The sequence below is a fragment of the Thermobia domestica genome, chromosome 7 (assembly GCF_964235325.1).
Source record: "Thermobia domestica chromosome 7, izTheDome1.hap1.1, whole genome shotgun sequence".
NCBI lineage: Eukaryota > Metazoa > Arthropoda > Insecta > Zygentoma > Lepismatidae > Thermobia > Thermobia domestica.
In genome coordinates this window covers 21176772-21202178 of record NC_137460.1, presented here as the reverse complement: position 1 = coordinate 21202178, position 25407 = coordinate 21176772, and the positions used below count along the sequence as shown (strand labels likewise).

Below are 25407 nucleotides of genomic sequence, written 5' to 3'. Positions count from 1 at the left end.
TGGGAATTTCATTTTTTAAATCCAGAAAGAGGAAAACTAAAACTGAATTCTAAGGTGGACTGACTGGTTAAAGGTTGGTATCTCATCAACGACATCATCAAGCTGCAATTAAAAAGGCAGAACTCTTACAAAACTATAATTACATGGGCGCATGAAAGGATAATCCACATTAACAAAAAATTGGCTACTTACAAGAAATATTCACTTTTTGTATTGTACTGTATCACTTTTTGTATTGTGCTTATAAACATTACACGTGCTCCTGTTTGTATACAACAGCCATATGTATTTTACGATGGAGTACTACGCCTTACGTTGGATTACTACAGAAGCATATGACAGACAAGTCACATGACGGCAAGGGAGCAGCAGCGCCACCGCCACCCGGAGCGCCTATATAACGAACAGGATTCAACGGACAGTCAGTAGTCTGCGATTGGTCAACCCTCCTCTAGCTTGCCTGGAGCTCTAGGAGAAACCAAACCTAAAAGCCTCTAGTTTGCTGCGGTACTCTAAGCTTCCCTTCCTCCCGCCTTAGCTTGCACGGAGCTCTGTCGATACCCCAACCTCAATCATTTAGCCTGCTTCGCGGCTGTGTGACTCTTAACCCCCTCATTGCTTGCTTCGAAGCATTGAGGTTTCCTCCTCCACTTCCCTTAGCTTGCTTCGGAGCTCTGTGGAGATCCTGCCTTAAGGCTGCACAGTCTACCTATATGCACGACAGACATAACAGTGTAACTTTAAGATCTGCGTTTTTGATTATTCGTTTCTCCAATTTTTATCCTATTCTTTTTTATCTTTTAATTTACCTTCGTCCTTTATAACCGGGAAGCTTCGTAGAGAAAATTTGGAAAGTAGATTCTAAATATTCTATTGGAGTTTAGAGGCCCAATCAGGTACGAGGTAACTACAACAAAGTTTAAGATTAAATTGACTCTAAAGCATATATTTCTTGCTTCTGGGATTGTTCTTTACAAGTAACAATACGAAGAAAAAGACTCGATAAAAGTATCTACCACTAAAAAATGATCTTCGCATTTATTTAAAAATCTCAGTACCAATTATTAAACAAGTATATATTAAACTCTGTACAGCAACAACCAGTAAATGGCGTGTTTACCAACCAGCTTTGACCTTCAGTCCTTAGGGATGATGTACGATATGAGCACATCGTCTCCTTTCTCCGTTAATGTCGGCTTTTTTGACCGGAGTACGCTACCTCATTCTTCCAGGTAGCTTTCCAATTGTCCTCAGGACGCACTACCAACGCCATCTGGTATTACCCAATTATCACCTATCTAAATATTGAAAAGACTCAATATTGTTGGCGTTCTACGGAAACTGCTAATCTCTTTCCAGTCTTAGAAAAAAGTAGATGTAAACAAACCCACCTGACTATCAATGGATCGATGATCAGTGATAGGTTGTTGGTCTCAATACACTAGTATCCTACCGCAATATAATCCCTATTAAAATAATAATTTCACAGATATCTGAATTTATCCTTCATTTTATAAGAAACGCAATATATATAATATTTAATAACAGATATAGCTTTATTTCAGCCTCATCAGTATTTGGACATACAGTATTACTGTACATGCGTATGCGTTCGCGCGCCTACCTCACTCATTTAAAATTATTGTAGAATGCAGAGTTTCATGGCGAGGATAAGTGACAATAATCCATCTTCGTCTCGTGTTATAAAAAACAAAAGAGGACAAGAAGAACAGGGAGCAATCTCGTTTATATAATGATTTAAGAAAATACATATTCCCAACATAGCAGTAGTTAGTGTCAGTGCGTTAATTATTTACCAACCAACCGTAGCCTTACACTTTGAAAACTATACGACGACAGTAAGCTAGCAGATGATCTGTCTGTTCATGTCTCTCACTGCAGAAGCATGTGTGAGACGCGGGCGGAGTAATACATTTCGCTTTGTTTACAGACTTTAGACAAGCGTGGTTAGGAAGTTAGCGATAAAAAAAGTAATTAGTATTGATTAATAATTACCTCTAATCCAGTTCCGTTCGTAAAAGACGATTTTATAAAGTGATTTAAGGATGTGATGAAAGCACCAGGCGCTTCGCACAAGTGCACTGAATTCAACTTCCTCGTCTGAACTACAACTGGTGGCACCAAGTTAAACAATGAAGCATTTTCGTAGAACTTACACCATGCCTGAAAATAGACAAATGATTATTATTGATATACGTGGAAACTTAGAACACGATATACACGTATGTACATGGCATGGACAATATAATGAATGTAACGATATTTGGCAGTAGATTGACAGTGGACATACCTACAAGTTATGCTTCCGTTATTTAGTTATATTTTTAGAATATGCTGGCCTACTTACCATAATTAATGCAATATATAACAACAGACTTATAAACATGTAACTTTAGTGTATTCGTAATTTTCCGTACTTAGAGTGGCCGAGAATGAAAGAAGCTGCTTAATTTCAAAATATTTATACTGGCATCGTAAAAAAATGAAATGAAATCTTTAAGTTTTATGTCCCATAGTTATGCCGGTTAGGCTAAAGGAGACGGTGATGATGAGAGATGACTGAAATGCTGGAATGAAGGAAGTGGAAGGAAACGGGAGAACCCGGAGAAAACCCACGAGCACGGTTTGTCCACCACAAAGTCCACACGGCGCGAGCTGGGCTCGAACCAGAGACCCCAAGCATCGGAGATGAACACTCTACCACTGAGCCACCCCGCCCTCCTACTGGCATCGTAAGATTAGTCATATCACTTCATTAATTTTTTCGAATGTTCGAAATGTCATGGCTTCTCTTTTTTATATTCCTTTTGAACTATCTCGTACAACATAGTAACGATATCTGTCCTCTACTGTTAAACATAATCCTACTTACCTGAGTGATAAATTCAGGTTCAATTTTTTCTCGTAAGGTCCACAACACACTCCCAGCTTTATTCGTAGATCTCGTGTGTTTGTGCCATTTTTCTAGGTTGTAATCATTTAACTTATTTTTTACATCATTTAACTCCTTTTTCAGTCTTTGCATTTCGGGAAGCTGTAAAAATTAAGAATTAACAATTAATATTATTACTTTATAAATACCGGTAATATTTCAGAATGGGAAAATACTTCAACTAAACAAATTCTAAGCAGAAAGTGCTACAACTTACTGATATTTATAACGAAATACTTTAGTTTGTATAATATTTACCTGTACCGTGGGCAAAAAGTGCTCATAAATATGTAATATACTTAGTAGAATGTTCATTTTAAATTAACAGAAAAGAAGAATGTTTTTAATATATGTAAGAGATTATTATGGGATAGTTGTGGCTATGTACATGTTATGTGTTGACCTAGTCAAGTGAATTTATGTATTTCACGGTTTTAAAAAGGAATATTTAAGACATATCAAGCAATAAAGGTGAGGCTAATGATCTTTGAATATCTGAGTTGATTCTTGCATAAAGAAAAGTTATTATCGCTTCGTAACTTATATTTTAACAGACGGACCAGGTTGACGACGCTTTTCTATAGAGTCGTTATAAAAATTTGGTTTACCAAACCCGGGATCTTTTGAAAATTCAGTTCCCGAAGAAGGAAAGTAGGGCTGAATTTACTTGGATATTACCATTTATGAATACGAACTTAACCGTATTACGAAGCGGTAAGGTCATCAAAAGAAAAATGGATAGTGAAATAGTGCAACAGGAATCTAATACCAGTAATCCAGGTGAAATTAGTGCAACACCAAGTTTGTCATCTGAGGATCGACTTTTGTTAGCTGTGCAGCGACAAATTATGCAAATGACGACTGAGATAAAACAAACCATGGAACAGAAGCTCAATGAATCTAACACAAACATGGAACAGAAGTTCTATGAAGCTAACCAGACCATGGAACAGAAGATAGAACTGAAGTTCTATGAAGCTAACCAGACCATGGAAAAGAAGATAGAACTGAAATTTAATGAAGCTAGCAAGCAGTATGAAGAATTAAGTAAACGAATAGAACGGATAGAACTGAAATCAGACGATACGAAACAAACAATCGTCCAGGTGATGAACGACATATCCTCGCAGTTTGAAGAGAAGTTAAAAAGGTTAGCCGATGAGTGTCAAGAAAAGCACGATCATCAAAATCATGAAATCTGTGCTGTAAAAAAGGATTTAACGTTAATAGAATCTTCCGTTAAACATCAAAAGATCCAGTTGGCTACTATGCAGGAAGAAATTAAAACGTTACAGGCTAGAGACACCATTTATCGCAATAATCTGGGCAGTGATCGCTTCGAGTTTCCCCAATCACCGGATATAAATACGCCTTCGCCGGAATCTGAGGAGGATATTATATTAGAGGAAAATTGTCCGAAGATCACTGATGAACGAAATATAAATGGTATCATGACACAGCACGCTACGGACCGGAACAATCACACCACAAGAACAAGGAGTGAGAAAAGAAAGGTAAAGCTAAGTGTCAAGATGAGCGAAATCAAAGCCATGAGTAAATTTAGTGGTAAGTGCAATGAAAATGCTAGTTCTTTCTTAGAGAAATTCCAAGACGAATGTAATATAATGTCTATCGACCGATCACAATACATGAAATTAATACCCCATGTATTACTCCCACCTTGTTCCTTATGGTTTAAGGCAATACGTGATCACATTAGTACATATGAGGAATTTAAAGCGGCATTGATCGCGAATTACGAAAATGACTTTTTGCTGGCAAACAGAGATGCCACTCTTAGAAATCAACATTTCAATCCTCGATTGCACAAATCTATTGTAGAGTTTGTTATAAATGTCTATAATGAATTAAAGGTTGTTAATCCCTTGCAATCGGAATCAAGAATAATTGCATCGATTCGCAATTTGCTTCCATTTAAATTACAGCAGATCTTATTTTCCACACAGTGTATGAGTTTCAGTCATTTATTAATGCTTGTACAATGCTACGAAACTCAATACCATGCTATGAATCTAACACAATCAGGAATGGGTAAAAATAAGAATAATTCAGATCATTTGGTCCCTGTTCGGAATTTGAATATCCGAAGTGTGAATAATAATGAACCGAACCTAAGACGAGTATACTCTAGCAATCAAAATGAACAAAATAGACAAGGTTATGTAGGGAATCCGCCTAACCTAATTAATCGTAATAATTCCTATGTTAGACCATATAGTCAAAATAGGTTTAAAAATAGACGAAATGTATGGAGAAATTCCACCAACGCAGCGAACTACGTGGATAGAAGTAATGGAAGGATAAGAGATGGCACTTCACATCAAGATCCAGGTATTGAAGTAATTTCTGTACAAAACAATAATACAGGACATAATCATGATTGTGCTGTACAGTGTACCCTATTGGAACCCTACTCGAGTATGAATTTAAACTAATTGCGGCTGATATGGTAGGGGTTAAACCCATGTCAGCTGTAGGTTCTCATGAGCATTTATCTAAAAATTTAAGCGATAATTTCTATGAACATTTATCTTCCAATTTACCGGTTCATGCTAATTATGAAAATGATCTTTCCTATGACGTTTCTGTGAATAACTATTCGGAAATAGCAATTAACAGGTGTCAATATCAATTTATACCTGTTGTAAATCGTTGTTGGTTTGAAGACGATACTGTCAATGATGGTTTTAATATCGAAGAAAATTTTGTATTTTTAAAATCATATAGTACTGCTAAAATACCTATTAAAGTCAATGGATTAAGTACCGAAGCTTTACTCGATACGGGAGCAAACGCCTCTCTATTATCGTATTCATGGTGGAAAGTAATCACTAGTAATTATTCGAATCCTAAGCTACAAAAGGCTGAGAACATTATTATAGTTGATTTTACCGGTAAACATAAAAAGAGAGTAGCAGGAATTACCCGTGTGTCAATATCTATCCAAGATTTCGAAATATCAATCCCTATTCTGGTTAACAATAATAATGAAAAATGTGTTTAATAACAAAAAGGTGTCTTTTGTTTCTGTAAAATAAATTTATTTACTTCCGTTTGATTATTCAAACGTAGGTTATGTTTAATTTTTATTCTTTCTTATTAATGTGAAGAATCATAATTCAATTTATAATTAGTTAAAGGCAAAAAAATTACTTTATATCAGATTGATTTGTGTTTAATTGTCAAAGATTATGTTAAGAATAAGATCCATTCTATAAAATCAATTATTCAATAACTACCTTGAATGAAATTCTTCTTTATTTATGACATCTTAGTGCTACTATGTATACATTACAATTGCAACATCTAACTTATTTGTTATACAATGCGCCCGAAAAGAATAAATATTATTTGTCACATCATCGTTTGTAATAATGATCGAAACTAGTAATCTTGACAATTTGTGTTTCACCCTCGTTAATTATATTTCTAAGCGACGATGTTTTTAATGATAAAGAATAAATAATAATGTAATAAAAGAGAAATATTAATGAAATCAAAGATTTATTGTAAATGTATTTATGTGAATGATAATAACTAATATTTTATATATATATGAGGGTTAACCAAAAAATAATGAAGATATATACGAGGTGTGATCAAAATATAAAGAACATATGTAATGTACGAACATTAATCTAATCAGACCAGTGGTTCTTGAATATAAAAGCCAAGCCTACTCATGACTTTTATATTCAGTCCCTTTGTCGGGCGACATTTTCTATAACGAAATACTTTAGTTTGTATAATATTTACCTGTACCGTGGGCAAAAAGTGCTCATAAATATGTAATATACTTAGTAGAATGTTCATTTTAAATTAACAGAAAAGAAGAATGTTTTTAATATATGTAAGAGATTATTATGGGATAGTTGTGGCTATGTACATGTTATGTGTTGACCTAGTCAAGTGAATTTATGTATTTCACGGTTTTAAAAAGGAATATTTAAGACATATCAAGCAATAAAGGTGAGGCTAATGATCTTTGAATATCTGAGTTGATTCTTGCATAAAGAAAAGTTATTATCGCTTCGTAACTTATATTTTAACAGACGGACCAGGTTGACGACGCTTTTCTATAGAGTCGTTATATATTATATATATATATATATATACTTTTTTTATGTCAGGACAGGTAAAAGTTGATGATTCGTTGGCATTAATTTCAATCTTCACTTTGACTTAAGAATTTTCTCAAGTAAAATTCACATTCTGTTACTCATTACCAACGTAACAGTACATCAAAAAGTAAATTCACAATTTGGAGACAACAGCTCCCCAAAACTTAGCTCTGGCACTACGAACGGGGAGGTACTTTGTGCCTACCACTGTATATCTTTTGTGATTACCTTCTAATCGTTTCTTTAAAATTATATATAATAATTTTATAATTTTATATATATTGCTCAACATGTTTAGCTAAAGCATATACTTTACGGTGGTGCAAACTGAACGTTAGTGTGTGTCATAAATTTGTTATTTTAAGTTGGTGGGCACAAAGTAACTTCCCCCCCTTCCCGTTGGTAGAAGACGTGACTGACATTTAGAGGTGTCACTCCAGGATGACAGTATAATTAATAGCTGTATCCCGCCTTTCCTGAATTTGGCGGTTAGCCTTACTCCGTGTACTGTTCACTTCAGTCTCCGTAGACTTTTTGAGATTTTCTAATTTGTTTCTTTTGCGAGATAAATTTTAACAGGTGGGTGCAAAATGACTCCCCTCCCCCCTGGTAGTTCGCGTTACAAAAATACGTAGGTAATGTGAGGGTTAAAACGCTCAACCGAATATTGTTACAACAACGTATGACGTCATAATGTTGTATATACACAGCACTTAATTGAAATTCACCATCAATTCCCGATTCTAGCATCATGGCGGGTTTGAGTGTGTGCAACCCAACTAGTTCCATCATTCTTTATCCAGGACATTTACCACATTTTATTCCCCGTTTTTCCACATCTTACCGACACCTTATACTGCCATGTACTCCTTAATCTTCCCAGTTACTGATAAATGGGTAAGACATCTACCTATGGTAAAAGCCACAAAGTCGTTCACAGGTCATCTGGATCACAGCTTTATAACGGTTCGTAAATGTAATTTTTACTTTATTTGTCAATGAAGAAATAGTTTACTTTAAACATTCAAATTATTAGGCTAAGACATTAAAGGATTTTAAGCTATAGTAAGCATCACTCGAATTGGCGTGTGACATCAGCCAATAAGCTCGCAATGCGCTGTTACTAAACCTTCAGGGAGGAATCTAACCATTCACAATTGTCCACAAATATGAACAAAATCAATTATGAATGATTAGATTCCTCTCTGAAGCTTTAGTAACAGGGCATTGCGAGTTTATTGGCTGATGCTACAAGCCAATTCGGGTCTCGAGGACTATAGTAATCATCCGTTTTCTATATCCGTGTATATGACTGAAAACATGAGTTGACCTGCATTGTTTGCCTTCTTGTTCTAAGGACGGGTACAGATTCCATCCTCGGAATATCACTTCACAAGAGTTTAGTAATAATTCTCTACTGCATGAAGACCAACAATCAGCTGCTACTTTCTTTCTGCAATACGGACAAAAAAAAGTGACATTTTTAACGTTGGATTCCAATGTTGTCAAACACACTCGGATAGCAGACATTTATTTCGAAGCAAATTTATAGAAACAGAAGTGAAAATCAAATTTGTGAGCCTCACATTAAAAACATACCTGTTGGAGTGAACAAGAAGCGCCCTTAAATAACATTATTATTTAATTTTAATAATTGTACGTTAAAACTATTTTGTTTATTACAAACTAAATCATGGTGTCTAGCAAATTTCTCTCAGCAATTTCCCGACTTTTTTCAGACTTTTCCCGACCATTTCCAAATTTTTCCCGACTCATTCTAAAAAAATGTTTTCGTAAAATTAGGAAAGATTGAATGTAATGAAAAAGTGTACAAGTTTTTACCTGATCATAGAATGTCTCCTTCTTCATATATACAATGAAACAACCTAATCGTGCAATTTTTTGATCTCCTCCTCTATGGTAGCAACCTGTTCTGACAACTGACTGTTTCTTTGCTTCAAATTCCTTTCGTCTCTGTTCTGCTCTTCTTTTCTCAGCGGCCCTGCGATCTTTTTCTGACATCACTTTTCTGCGGTGTTCTTCGGCTTCCTTGAATCTCGCGTATGCGTTTCTCATTGATAGAATCATCTGCTTTAGGATAGGAATGGCTTGTATGCCACCAGCCTCATTGACAGCATCATACACTACAAATTTTCAACTACTAATTTCTTGTTTACCGAAAAACCCCTTTCTAATGCTACATTACCGTGGGAAAGAATTAGGCATATCTTTACTACTTTGCACAGATATACATCATTTGGTGGTAACACATTCATCCAGAAGTTATCAAGTCTGTGTTCATTTCTTTTGTACGACTCCATTTTCTGCATCAGACGCTGAAGCAATATTACTCTGCACTAAAATTTCGAACGTTGCTCTCATTTGTTTAACAGCTTCTTCCTGTGAATGACCAACGGTTAAGGGATTAAGAAACGTCAGCGCTTTTGTAAGGGAATATTTTAGCGGGGACCTCTCCCGCAGCTTGGACACTAAATGTTGATAACATTCACGTACTTGCTTTCGGATACACATTTCCTTTTCACTAACTTTTGTACATCTTCTCAGTGCTGACCTAGTTGCATACCCAAGGTCAATTTTCTTGATACGAATTAAATTAATATATAAGTTTTCACTTTTCTCCATAACATCAATAGCACTGATACTCTTCCTGGCCATTATTTCTTTTTTAACGAAGCGAGACAATACTTTCAATAACTGAGTAAGGCTACCATGCAAAAATGGAGTCATAGGAGTGTCTGACTTATATTCAGTCAGGAAAGGCTCACAGTCCTCAGCAAGAGATTTGAAAAACGCTAATTTTGCATAGAGCAACTTGTCGTTCAAATTTCTAGCTACTATTCTGAAACTGTTACATTGTCTGTTACCTTAACCGTTTCAACATACTTTCTCACATGCGGTAATATTTCTTGGCTTCGCTTGGCTACCTTCGCATTTTCTACCCAACGAATATGGCAAAATGGAAGTGGAAACAATGACGGACCTGTTATTTCAGAATGCTGGGCACGCCTTGCTGGTACCATTTCGTACAAGTTATACAAGGCTCTAAGAGAAGAAATCAAATCCCATCCAGTTTTTTGTATGCCAGTCTTAAAACCACCGTGAACAACGCGAAGACCACACGAGCCAAGTTCAAGGAGCTGTGGAGCGTCTGTACCAAGGGAGGCACAACGTTCCTCTTTCATTAGCCGTAAAAGCGCCCAATTTACATTTGGCCCATCCACTGAAACTTGCAAAAACGGATCAAGCGATTGCAATACATTCTGCAAACCTTGTAGTAGATCTGTAGCTGTACTATGATCCATAAAAACAGAATTCAAATACCGTGTTCTGACTCTGTTCGTGTTATCGTCCCAGAAGCGTACACTTACATCCATTTGAGTTCTTTGCGCAACACTATTTACTTCATCAAATCCAATGACATAATGTTCGCACCCTTGTAATACGGATTTAAGTTCACGTTGAAAGTATGGACACAATCCGTACACGATGCTATATGACATTTTATCCTTGTGCAATTTCATCTCGCTAGCAATTGTAGTGTCTGGAAACATCCTAGTGAAAAGAACACTACTTTCAGCACTGCGTAAAGAGTTGTGATTCATCACCTCGTTTATACACCACAAAATCTCCGCCTGTATGACTCTATCTTTTAGTTTATATTTGTCCAGAGTCGAAGTAGACCTACGAGTGGGAGAGCATGTTTCGCTGGATGAGCATGGGACAGGACCAGTGCTGGTGCCAGGTTGATCTACATTTAATGAAGACGCAGGAACATCTAAAATTTCTTTAGGTTTTGTTGGGAAATGATATGTCATTGCGAAAGTCTTCTGTCGAGTCGCTGCAAGGTTTTGATGCTTCTTGCACTTTGAATGACTGGTAAGAGCTGTACGTCCCATGGTGCCAAACAAAAATGTGTCATGACACCACACACATTCTGCAGTTAACTTCGTCTTCCCTTCTTTTACCCATGGAAATTCATCTTTCCACCTTTCTTGAAAATTCGTTGACTGCATAATGTGCGTCAGACTCTGAAAACACAAAAGATAAATCATGGCAAAACTACGCGAATATGTTCGGTGCTGAGCTAATTCGTGGCCTAATCGACGATTACGTAAATAAACATTAACCTAACCTAACCTGTTAGAAAAACTTTGCTTAGTTATATATATATATATATATATATATATATATATATATATATATATATATATATAAATAGTTGGTAAAAAGTGTTGAATTATTTACGAAATCATTCCCCAGATAAACTTACCTGCACGTGAAAAACAATCCAACATTTAATTTATACTAAATATTATATACGCATAGTACGATGCAACGCCCAATTAACCACCCGTTACTCTTGAAACGCAAAAACCTTTCTGCTGTCAGCAAACACTGTTGCCAACCACTCGCTCACCACTCTTCTTCCCCCAGCACCACAGCAGGAGACAAACCGCGCGCCTCACATAAATCGCAGAAAATCCACGGTGTACGAGATGCAACGCGTACCACGTGACCACTTCTACGTAGAAAATTAAAAAAAACGGTTGAGATGGATCGCGATGTATTTAGGAACACTTTTTAAAAAAATACGATGTAAACGTACTACATCGCGATGCATTTGGGAACGCGAGGTTTATCGAAGTCGCTCCGACAAGCGTCAGCATCATTTCCAACATGTGGAATTTAATTCCATTTTTCCCGACTTTTTTCCGCAAATTCCAGACAAATCCCCGAATTCCCGACCATTTTTTAAATTTAAGACAAATTCCCGACTTTCCCGACTGCTAGACACCCTGTAAATACAACTATTAATTAATAAGTAGTTAACAGGAAACGAAAACAATATGATACGTAATCAAATGCAGTTGCGTTCGTTCCTCTAATCGCTGCCTTAATTTAGATTTTGGGGGAATTGTTATTCTGGCAACACTGAAAATTCTTCAGGTTCATATTTTCTGTTATAGAATAACATTATATATGATTGGTAAATTGCATTTCATTTATCTCCTATCACTTACCGGTATGAATAACAAGCAAAAGACAAATCGTAAATTTTGTATTATTTTTAGTAGGACAGGCTCTTAAGGTAAATAGTAAGCTGATACCTTTTCATTTTTGTTGAAAACAGACACTTCTGCAGTTAACCTCTGGTATGTGATACTTACTTGCCATTTATCTTCCGTAAACAGGGTTCCAGGATCAGGAAGCTGCCACCCTTCTAACGCCCGGAAAAATGTAAACCTTTTGTTAAAATACTCCCAGACAATATTTTCCAGTTCACTCGTATCCTCGTAACTACGTTGCTGTCGTCCAAACGATGTCGGTAATTCATGATCACGATTCTCGAATGATTTCCGGAAGGAGTTCCTTTCGAACCCACGACCACCAGAAGACGAATACATGTCATTGTCTGAAGATTTGCGCTGAAAGTTTCTGCCCGACCCACGACGATTTCCGAAATTGAACGACGATCCTTCATGATTCTCCGTAGAGCCATCGTACGATTTGCGATGCCAGTTTCTGAATGACCCTCCCCGAGATCCAAACGAGGGTCTGTTTTCTTTATCACTGGAATCGCTTGTAGTTGGGGATAACACTACATTATTGTGTCCATCTGATGATCTAGAACTATCTGCAACCCTTTGTCGCTTTTCCATAGCAGCGTGCACGTCTTTAGTACAATTCCTACAAAAATTATCACTACCATTATTATTTCTACATGCACCATCACAGTCAGACCGAAGATGATACGGATATTTTCTTTGGTCGTCACCATTCAAGTCAGTCGTTGATTTATTTCTGCCTCTATATTTGGCTGCCATGATGTCCTCACCAAGAATTTGGTCTGTATATAACTGTAAGAAAAGAAAAAGATGGAATTGCATCAGTATATGCTGTATTCGTAGTGCCAAAGCAGGTTCTCTCAGTTTTCATGAGAACAGAAATGATCAGTTAAATACTATCTTTAGAGAATAGTGTTTAACCTAAGTTATACGTATATTTTTCTTGCCGTACCACAGCTCACCTCACATCAGAAAAACAGATGTGATCGATTAGTGAAAAAAAAAAAAAAAAAAAGACGTTTACCAAAAATTGTGTACTCTCTCTATTCGGCTATTTGTTTCTTATATGAAGCATTTTCCCTCTGTATGTTTAAAAGAATCGAATCAGTCAAACCTTTTATCTCTATAAGGGCAATGAGGGTAATTATGAGACACTCCTCACTGATCTTAACCACTGTACGTAAATACAAATTAAGAACACAGGCATTTAGAAACATTCTTCACAATGCTCTGTCTACATTTCAGTTAACAAAAGTTTGCATGTACCAATCTTTTTAACAAACCCATTCAAAAAAAAAAGTTTTGAAATTTGAAATCCTATCATTAACTTTTATATCTACTCGTGCAGTAATATCACTGTTGTAAAACCAATGGGTGTTGGTGGAAGCCTGGTAGGTCAGCAGTTATAGGTTAAGTTGAATTTGTGCCTTGGTCTTTCGTTTCAGAGTTACAAATTCTTTTGATTTTGTATCTCATTTTGCTTATATGAAGGGTAACTATGACACGCATGCTAGATTAATGTATTTGAGAAATAACTGGAATCTGTCTCTGTATCCTACCTAGTTATATCATAAATACTGTCAGAAAGTTTGGAGTGGCGCTGTAGGCATCCGGAGTGGCACAGTGCTGCCACCTGTGTATAAAGCGGAAGATGCATGTAGTGTGTGTTCATGACACACGTTGATATTGTACTGAGTTCTGATGGGGTGGGCGATTAAGAAAATCGTGTAGCAGTAATTGCACTACACAAGGTCGAGAAGTCAGCAGGTGAGATTTTCAACCTCCTGAAACCCCTACAAATCAGCAAGAGATTCGTGTATCGCGCCATACAGCGATACACCAAGACTGGAACGGCAGCTGACCGCGCAAGGAGTGGCAGACCACGAACGGTACGAACCCCGCAGGCCCAGAAAGCAGTCGCAGCAAGAATTCGAAGAAATCCTGTTCGAACACAGCATGAACATGAGCAGAAATTCCATGTCTCGTGTGCTCAGAAGTGACCTACATCTACGGGCGTATAAGAGGCGGACTGGTCACTTTCTGACCCAAACATTAATGTCGCAGAGGGTCCTTAAATCAAAGAGACTGTTGTGGTGTTACGCCAACAATCTGCACAGAAAGATTCTGTTCACTGACGAAAAGGTGTTCACAATTGAGCAGGCCTACAACGCCCAAAATGACCGTGTGTATGCCACGTCATCTACTGCAGCTCCAAGGGTTCCGAGAGCACGTCATCCTGCCTCAGCTATGGTTTGGTGGGGAGTGAGCTACTCAGGCACAACCCAGCTGCATTTTTGGGAACAAGGTGTTAAAACACCTGCCAAGGTGTACCAGGGTAAAACATCTGCCAAATATTTGTATATCTTCATGTAATAAACTCAAAATAACGAAGACTTCTTTGTCCCTCATACCTCAATATCACATACAGAAAGCTGGGGACAACAGGTGTCTCATAATTACCCTTTTGGAAGGAAATTATGAGACAACACAAATTCGACATTTACTCATCAACTTATGAGATTACAGGAAATTTCTTGGTAACAAATTGTTACTCTATTGGCACCATAAAACTGCTGCCTTGCTTTCAAAACTAATGTGAGATGAGTAACGTAGAAAAGTTGAGAAATCTGTCTCATAATTGCCCTCCCTGACCTTACATCTGATATTACGAAGAAGGCAGCTTCTATTCTTGCAGAGATTGTAGAATTTGTGAGAGAGTTCGATTTCGTAGGAATCGATCCTTCGGAACGGTATGAGTTACTTTTGTTGATTAAAAAAAACTTTCAATATCTGCATGAGGCCTTTTCTTCTGATGGAATCTACCTGAAGCCCACTTTTATTAGTCAAATCCTACTGACAAATCAAGAGGAAGAAAATGCGACTATCGCAGTGATTCATGGACAAGTGTAAAAAGTTTCTGATTTTAGAACGCAAAAAAAAAAAAAAAAAAAAAAAAATCGATCTTTCGCAAGATATCTCGGGATAGGAGATTTTTATGCTTTGTGGCATCCTAAGGATTTCCTGTGTGAATGCAACTTTGGAAGAAAATGGCAGGAACCGAGCTTGCCACAGAGGTTCTCCAACAAAAAGCGGAAGGCCTGTATCAATATAACGATAAGCAAACCTTTCCCTCCCCTAATGATCTTCCTCATACGACGCACGAAGCTCTTTCCATTATTGCAGAGATCAATGTTAGTTTCCAAAATTTTAAAGGGTAATGATGTTAAATATTCTTACATTTTTCAACAACATTTCTAACGGATACTTCAATAACGCGGATAATTATGTTTTCGTCCTATCAAAAGCATATTTTATTTATTATTACAAAACAGAACCCTCTTTTACGACATTGTCAAGTATAGAAATGGACAGTCTTCTTTGCCTTAACAACAGCAAATTATTGTAAGTTCATATGTAAATGAAATTTAATTATTACGTCCCACGACTGCCCTGTAGCCTAAAGGTGACGGATAATTTGACAATTAATGAATGATTGTGAAATCATTGGTGAAATGAGAATGTGTGAGGGAACGGGAGAACCCCGAGAAACAACACAGACACGATGTTGGTCATCACAAACCCCGTGGTACGGAATGAACAGAGAACTACTTGCACCAAAGGTGAGCACTCAATCACGGATCCACCATGCCACCCAATGTAATAAACCAGTGGCGTAGCCAGAGGGTGACCCGGCTCAAGTCCTCTCTTAGTGGAGTGATATTGAAAACGGATTCTGCTTACATGCAGTTTGTTTTACTTGTGATCTCCATAACACCCCTAAAGCAGAACGTTTCTCAACTTTCTGTGACGGATTACGAAATACAAAAACATTCTGCAAGCATTTTAATAATAACGCTGTAAAATTATAATGTAAAATTTTGAAGCGCATGAAAGCAAAAAAGTCTCTATAATTCTATTTTCTAAACTTTTTTTAAAATTTATTTACAGACTTTATTTATGGAGAAATATACAAGAGTCTTAAAGGGCTGTTATAATAATTGAATAAGTACATGGTGTCTAGCAAATTTCTCTCAGCAATTTCCCGAATTTTTCCAGACTTTTCCCGACCATTTCCTAATTTTTCCCGACTCATTCTAAACCGCTTCTACGTAGAAAATAGAAAAACGGTTGAAATGGATCGCGATGTATTTAGGAACACTTTAAAAAAAATACGATGTAAACGTACTACATCGCGATGCATTTAGGAACGCGAGGTTTATCGGAGTCGCTCCGACAAACGTCAGCATCACTTCCAACATGTGGAATTTAATTCCATTTTTCCCGACTTTTTTTCGCAAATTCCTGACAAATCCCCGACCATTTTTTAAATTTAAGACAAATTCCCGACTTTCCCGACTGCTAGACACCCTGAAGTAACAAACCAAGAAAGCCTTACATATATTTACTCAAAAAGCATTTACAGGTAGGTACTTGTTTTGTGTATTTTATAAACAGTTGTCAAAAATCAATTAAAAACACTGATAATGTCAAAAAATGCACTAAAAGAATCGACATTTTCGTCTGCTTTGTCATTAGCTACATTCTTTCTTGGAAATATCACGGAGTCCAAGGTAAAGAAAAAAAATAGCTGTGATAGAGTGATTGTTAGGTTCATCTATATTCAGGCAAGTCTAATATTGTTTTTTGAATGATACTAGAAACTTCAAGAACTCTTGTGAACAATTTACAATTTCATGCACTACATCGCTGCCAACTGTCTTTTAGGCTGAATTGTGCTTTATTTACGGGGAAGAATATAATTTTGCAACCGTAATTTTCATTTACAGAGTAGACAATCTTTCTGCGGCCGTAATTCTCGTCTAGAGGTTAGTTAATCTTTCTGCAGTCCGCACTTTCTTTATGCGACATTGTCGCACCATCGCCTGTTGTTCTGCTTTGGGGCATAACACGACATTATTTCTTATAATTTGTCACAAAAAAGTAAGTATTGTAGTCAAGTTCAAAAAGCTTAGTTCCCAGAAGGCTAAATTTTAGCCCTTCACAAGATTTCAGCGAACTATTTATATGCTGTATAATTTATATTTTTCTCTTAAAAAAAAAAAAAAAAAAAGTTTACTGAATTTCTCTTTCGCTTACGTATATGCAGAGCACGAAATTTAAGTCGGTCCTATTTTTTTCTCCCAAAAAGATCTAATTTATGAAATACCTATATCCAAACTAAAATATTTGGTTTCGAAAATTTTACACATGCACATACATATATATATGTGCACGCTTATGTATATATGCCCCCTTTGATAAGTTTCTGGCTACGTCACTGCAATAAACAAAAGAAAAGTAAGAAGGCAATGACTAAATTTTCTATCATTTTAAAGACTAAAATTCCAAAAGTTTGTATAGGAAAGAACACCTAACATTTACTCGCGCAAAATTAAAAATACAATAACTCACAAAGACGGCGTGCCAGGTCTTTGTTTCTGAAAGACTTTCATGGACCGCTGGAAGTGTCGTTGTTTGGTGAGCAGACAGCTTACGAACCACGTGGCCGGAAGCTACAGTAGTAATGTACACCAGGAAGTGAGCGTAACCAAACCGAATACAAAAACAATTCACTTTAAGGAATCGAGTAGAATCGAATCTTGTACTCGATTCTGCTCATCTCTAAAATTCTTAGGCTAGTTTTAGACGGAAGCATTTCTCATAGCAAAAATCGTATCATCGATATCCTACCGTGTAAAGGAGCAAATGCTATAGCATTTCCCATGCCATGGCATATCCTATGGCATTTCTCGTCGATAGAACCTGCTCTATTTCGTAGCATTTTCCCCAGCATTTCTGGTCCGATTGCAGCGCTGTGATGTATTAAAAAGAAGCGAAAGATTTTGTGCCAAATATCCATGCTCTTTGTTTCGTGTGGGAAAAAATGAGTTGGAGTAGGGATGCTGTTTGTCCACATACTTCTTTGTGATTTTCGTTTTTTAATATGACCGGCGAGAACTGTTGTTCCAATTACTATAGCTTTAGCTACCTCACGCTTAATTTCGGAGCCATAATTGCGCTCTTCTCCAGTGGTTTGTTTGCTACGTCACGACAAATGCTTATCAAAATGCTACCGTTTAAAAGCACCATATACTTTTGATGCCATAGAATATTATATGAAATATTTGGCAGCACATCTGCTACGATAAATGCTTCCGTCTAAAACTAGCCTTAGAATATAGCTACAGACATTAAGTTCAAGTTCCTTTGAAAAACATCATAAACATGCCCAAAGAAAAGGACTAAAGTTTACTTATTTGGCGTATTCTTACTTTTTATACGGCGGACACAGTGGCTGTGGTAGGGCGCTTACTTCTGGTGTGCGGGGTATCTGGTTCGATACCCGGCCAAGTAAGTTGGTGGTGGACAACATCGTGTCCGCGGGTTTTCTCGGGCACTCCCGTTTTCTCATACATTCTCATTCCACCAATTCTTCCATCATCATTCACTTGCCTTTATCATCGTTTCCCTTAGCCTAACGAGCATAACCGTCGGATGTTAAACTGAAAAATTTCATTTATATATATATATATATATATATATATATATATATATATATATATATATATATATATATATATATATACAGTGAAACCTCTCTAAAGCGGACAGTCATGGGGGAATCAAAAATTGTCCGCCATAGAGAGGTGTCCGCCTTTAAGAGGTTTCAGTATTTTGTTATGTAAATTAGTGAGCAAGGTAATATACAAGTAGAAAAAATATTTTTGTATGAATCACGTATTTACGAATATTACACGGATTATCCTCTGTCATCCAATACTCTATGTTCGAGGCACAACATGGAAATAACATGTTATAGTTCTCTGCACTTTGCACTTATCAGTACTTCGTTCGTTTTCAGTATGGCGCTATAATTTGTGGGGTAATTGCAGTCCTGAAGTGTCCTTTTTGAGACAATATGTATACCTGAGTGCAAAAAATACTAAACTTGTCTTCTGGTTGGTTAGAGACTAACGAGACAGTAGCATAACGTGTCATCCCCAACGGCGGGCAACTGTCAATCACTTTTGGGTCTAAAACAGCTTGGGTGGGAGTGGGATGCAGGCAAAGGACATAAGAGTGTTGTTAAACAGAGACGCTTCGTCTGGGTTGCTGAGCAGACAGTTGAGGAGGCAAAATGTTGTCACAATGCTTCCTTGGTGACACATGTATGAATTACTAAAAATGTATTTTTACTACATTTTCAACTTATTTCTAGAGAAAGTGTCCGTAATATGGAGGTAAATAATACCTATAAAAGACACAAAAGACTGTCCATGTCCGTACTAGAGAATGTCCGCTTTAGAGAAGATTTTCCTATTCCAGTGTTTGGGGATTACAAAATATGTCCGTTAAGGGAGGTGTTCGCTTTATAGAGGTGTCCGTTAGTAGAGGTTTCACTGTATATCTGGTTGCGAACATTTTGAGATCTTCAGTTCAAGAACTAATCCTGAGGACCACCTGAAGACGCCAGAGGCTTCTTGGTGTCAAAATGAACACAATCTGATATGTATAAAAATAAGAATACAAGGTACGTACAGTTGATTCCTTTTATTACACAAAAAGAAACTTTTTATGCCTTAATATTAACGTTAATAACCATTACGTAAGAACAGCGCTAATTTTACAGTGTCAAAGACTATTATCATGGTAGCATTTATGAGTTCTCTCGTATGACTAGATTTGGATGGAATACGCCATGAGATCAACGTTCGATTCTCGGTGGTGGCACTATTATTTATACTTATTTATTTAATTTATTATATTTTACCACGATTATGCTCCGAAATTACGGTAGACGGTGATGATGATAATGTATGAAACGGTGGAATGAAGAAAACGAGAGAAAACCTACATACATGATCTCGTTCAACGGAACTCAAATTGTGACAGCATGGGTAGAACCAGAGACTCAATGGGCCAGAGGTGAGCGTACTATCATTCAAGCACCGTGGCCTCGGTTGAACTAATATGTATTTCACTGTAATTAGGCCTAATTATTAAAATTGCCCGTGATCTCATTTCTCTAAGAAGACAGACACAGAAAATTATAAACAGGCTGTTAATAGTTTAAATAGGTATTCCAGGTACCGTAACAAACGATCGTTTGTAATGGTCGTAAAGCAGGAATTGGAGAAGATTGACACAAAATGAAATCGTGAGGCATGTTAAAGACTACCAAATATCAGATAACATTTTAATGTTTCATCATAAATTATAGCACAACATATAATCAGCATACTCACCTGATTACACTAACATCATATTTTACATCGGGGTGAGAAGCTTTAGCTTTGCACAACTATTCTAGAAAGAGATTAAAAAAGATAAGTTTAATTCATCAGCTAGTATAGAATTCACGTTTTAAAAAATCACAATAGAAACTAATGTCTAAATATAAAACATGGCTTATTGATATAAATCGTATTTGCAAAAGACTCTGTAGAAAAGAAATGTAATTTTCCACCACACTGTTCATCAACTGTCGAACTAATGTCACATAATTTTCCAACTTGTATGCATTAAGTACAAGGGTATATTCAAAATATTGGGTTAAGTTCCAAAGTTAGTCGTCCTAGAATATTCACCTGGAAGAAATTGATAATTTACTCGTTTGTGTGTTTGATATGTAAGGAGAGCGGAAGTTGTGTTTATCTATTTTTTTCTTTTTACAAGCTGTGATAAACGTGGAACTATTTAGCAAGCAGAAGGAACTACTTCGCGCAAGGTTACCGCATGGTTGGATTCTGGAGAAGTAATGAGCATCTGTATTCTGTACATGGCTGCAGGTGTACAGAGACGCTTTATTTAGTATCCTTACGCACAGACGAGGATATGGATACTGACAATCTGGCGAGAATTTACAGAATAAATGTCTAATATTTAATTTCGTACAGATCAAGTTGAGGTACACCACTCGAATTGTTGATACCTTCTTATTGTCCTTCAAAAAGTTTACGCCAGGCGACATGACATTATCTCAATTAGCTTAGATTAAATTCACGGGGTACCAGAAGTAAGTTAATTCTTAAAAACTTACGGCATTTGTGCCGTATCGCCGGACCACTTTGAAAACTTTATAATAATAATAAAAAAAAAAAAAGCATAAAAGTGTATTGCATTCGGTTATATTTTGTTGGATTACATTAAGTTACGCTAGATTACGTTACATTAGGCATGCAGTATTACTCTAATACGGATCCATAGTATAAGTATTAGTAGTAGTAGAAGCAGAAGTAAGAGTAGTAATAGTAATAGTAGGAACGGGTTAGAAGCCCGGCAGGGGTTGGTTGGGTTCTGTTCCCGACATGAAATGGGCAAATTAAAGACTGTACATTTTACAATTTATGGATCCGTATAGTAAAACAAGTTTACCTTTCCGCGAAATAGTCCATCCGCCTCTACATACAGTGCCGCTCACATCATCAAAAAACATCAACAAACACAACCACTTTATTAACTTTTACTATTCCTCTTACCTCCCTTGTACTCATTCTTTCTCACGAACTTAAATAAATTCTCCAATTGACTCGGTAAATTTCATAAAATTGGTCCGGCGATACGGCACTTAACCCAAAATTACTATTCTTTCACAATTTCTGTATAAATACAGCATCCGGGCGTGTCATAAAAACTACAGCACGATTGCCATCTAACCGAATCAGTGCAGGGTGAAGCTGGTGGATCCGCGCAGTAGCGCAAGTGCGTCCAAAGGGAACAGGCGCGTCAGCGACGGTGGATTAATCCGTCGTAAACATAAAATACAGAGATGTCTTTCATACACACATTTATTTTTACCGTCGCAAAGCACTTGCAATGATTCCACACTAGTAATTACACTTTTAAACCTAAAGTACAACTGTATTGTTTAATTCTGCCGCCTGTAGAATTTGTTCGTTATGAACAGGTCTTTCCATGCAGAGTATTGAATTTTACCTGTAAATTTTACAAAATGTGGTGTGTACAAACCTGAACAGAATCTTTAATTTAATTGGGGTAAACTTTAAAACACACGCTCCAATCATCGATAAGTAAAGCCGCAACTATGAGTTTAATATCCGTTTCAGCAGCGAGGCTATATGAGACGGGACCTACAGATTAACGGGGAATCCGAACATTTCGCTCCCGCCGGGAATCGAACCCAGATCTCCGCTATAAAGGAATACAGTAGAGTACGGTAGGGTAGGGTTGGGCAAGCTTAGGGTTAGGGTTGGGAAGTTTACACCCAATTTGTTAATTCTCGTTTTTCCGTCAGGATACCAACTGAAGCAGGCATTTGAATAAACATACTGAAATGTTCACCTATCAGAAATTCAGCAGTAGTATTACAAAGACGCTGAGGGTGGACTTAAACGGCGCCAAACAGTAATTGACCTAAACAACGTATAAGTACAGAATAAAGCAATGCTGCTATAGTAATAAATACATATGTTTTTAACCATATTTCACGAAAAACGGCACAGCATAAGCTGTCTTGAACCCTTGCTAATCTCTAAGTTAAACAAATCTTCCACGGAATTTTCGCGCTGCAAAGTAACACAGTAGTAACAAGCAATAATATAACCACATAAGTATTTATATTTCTTTTACGTGGTACACTGCCTTTCAATGCTGTCTTGTATAGCACATATTAATGTTATTTTCGTAAAACAGTATAATAAGAATAAAATGCACTACTTCCATGACCTGTTAACGTCACTTACAAGAATTGGAAGATATACTCGATAGATGCATACGGTAACCTGTATTCGTACTTCTTCATCTGTGTTCCTCTCAAAATTTTCTCAGAAACAAATTAGTGATGCAAAAGGAATTGGAACTTACCTATATTATGCAGTGACACACTACTGTGTCAATAACAGGAAGGAGAAAAACTATAACGTAACATTCCAGCTATGCTACCGTCGTTATCACGGTAGAGAACAGATACTCTCACAAAATACAAGGTTGCAAACTGCTACATGTAAAATAGTGTATATTTTTTCCAACATTGTTGTACCCTAGTTACAATTTCCAAATATATGACTTCCATACCACACATCGCAAATTGGTTATACTAAATATTTTAAGGAACGTTATTACCAATAAAATCTATTTATAGTATTATAAATAAGAAGCAACGATAATTAACTGATAGTTGGTAACACTAGCCGAATTCCTTTCTGTTTCAGTGCTGCAGGAAAAGGATCGCATATGCATGAAGCTTTGCGAAAATATAGGACAAAATCGTATTTCTCGATATGTAAATCGAATGGTTAGCTTCAGGAAGGTACACGGAAGTTGTGAAACAATTGTTCGTATTGATCACGTTATTATTATTAATATATAAAAAAGTTAAATGCTTAGAAAAGAATCAGAAAATATAGGCCTATCTTCACAGATACAAAAAAAGAGATAAAACAAGAGATAAAAATATTTATCTTTAAGTCTTACTTTTTAGGAAGAGATAAAAAAAACATTGTTTTAAATATATTAACTGTCTTCAATAAAAGCGTTAAAGAGCAGATAATAATAATAATAATAATAATAATAATAATAATACAGCACTTTAAATAAGAAAATAATTCATTGTTATTCAATGGCGGATCTAACCCGGGGCCGGGGGCCTACACAAATTATTTGTGTGACAAGAATAATTGAAGTATTATTCATATTTTTGAAAGTTTATAGAAAGAGTTGCCTTCTATTTTTTATTGGATTTTTTAAACATTAAATATTCCTATTTTTTTCTTAACGACGTGCGTAAACATGAAGGGCTTTATGCAGAGTCGTTCTGACGCGTGATTAGTGGCATACGAAAACTAAAGTATTTTTCCTGCAGTAGTCAGACCTTTAGTATGACGCTAATCACATGTTAAAAAGACTCTACATAAGGCGGTAAATGATTAAAATGATTTGCGTAAACTCATGATATACCTATCGTAGTCTGGGTTCTGGTTCGCCCTCTAGTTTCTACCTTCTAGATCCGCCACTGTTATTATCTACAAAAAAAAATTTGAAATACCGTATGTGCCAAGCCAATCAAATTAAACCCTATAAAATTACCGGGTGCGGACATACACGGTGTAAGCTCACCGGCACAGCCAGTCTACTACAGGGGCGGACAAAAGCTCATCGATAGCAAACATAAGCTCCCTTAAGGGACTTGTAATAAAATTCACGAGAATATTGAAATTTATGCTTTGGCTACTTCCTAAGCAGAAAATGGAGCTACTATCTTATATGACTTATCAGGTATAAAAAAAATAATAAGGACATTGCGGAGTTGAGTCAGACTGTTAAGCGTGGGTAGACCTTGAGGAACTTGTAATAAAATGCAACGGCGCCGATTTCTCTGTAACTTTGGGGGGGCATTGATAAACAATATATATATATACAACAATACATATAACAATAAAAAATACATATTCATAAAATACATGGGGGCCCACATGAGTTTTGGGAGGTCCCCCCGGCAAGCCCCCAGCATCGACGCCCTTGATAAAATGCTCTGGATATTAAAATCTAGCCTTTGACTACAATTACAAATAGGCCTAATAAATTATTAGGCCTATTTGTAATTGTAGTCAAAGGCTAAATTTTAATATCCAGGGCATAATAACTGAATAGGAAATAGAGCTACTAATGTCGTACAGCAGTTATCAGATATCACAATAAAATAATGATGTTGCAAGTTTAATGTGTTAAGCATGGGCGTCGACAGTAAGCCCTGAAAATTTTGGAATCAAATTTTTCTTATAGGCCGGACAATTCATCACTGGATTAAAACAATTTCATGATTAGGCATGAATACTTACATAATAGAATTTGCTTGCTAGCAGGATTGGTTTGTCACTTCTTTTTCGAATTCATCATACTCAGATGTATTTAGGCCTTGCTTCTTACATGTTAGTGCTGCCGTTGTGCTTGCAGACCAACACTCAAACAAATAATTATCTTTCTTATTTACTAACACTAAGCTTTTTTTGTTCATAAGTTGTTGTTTTGTTCTTAGTAAATAAGAAAGAGATTCATTTGATGAGTAGGAAAAAAATTAATAATAATAATACTAATACCAATAATAATAATAATTATTATTATTATTATTATTATTAATAACTATTCTGCCTTTCGGCAGGTCCTAGGACTAATAAGGATTATTTTTTCTAAGTTTTTAGATTAGGGCCTGAAAATGTTTTTTCCACTTTTAACGATCTTCAGCTTCCTCTTTTAACTGCCAATATTT

The 25407-nt window shown here is 36.4% G+C and overlaps 1 protein-coding gene across 1 annotated transcript in view; it reads right to left on the bottom strand.

The window, feature by feature from the left end:
- The window catches only part of aft (cap methyltransferase 2), a 62810-nt gene extending 39545 nt beyond the window's left edge, over positions 1–23265 (bottom strand). The window contains exons 1-5 of the mRNA XM_081764185.1: positions 23007–23265; positions 20429–20489; positions 12285–12974; positions 2894–3055; positions 2017–2184 (exon numbers count right to left, since the gene is read on the bottom strand). Of these exons, the coding sequence (XP_081620311.1) occupies positions 2017–2184; positions 2894–3055; positions 12285–12941 (987 nt within the window). The 5' untranslated portion in view covers positions 12942–12974; positions 20429–20489; positions 23007–23265. The remainder of the gene's footprint in view (positions 1–2016; positions 2185–2893; positions 3056–12284; positions 12975–20428; positions 20490–23006) is intronic.
- Between the last annotated feature and the right edge of the window lie 2142 nt (positions 23266–25407).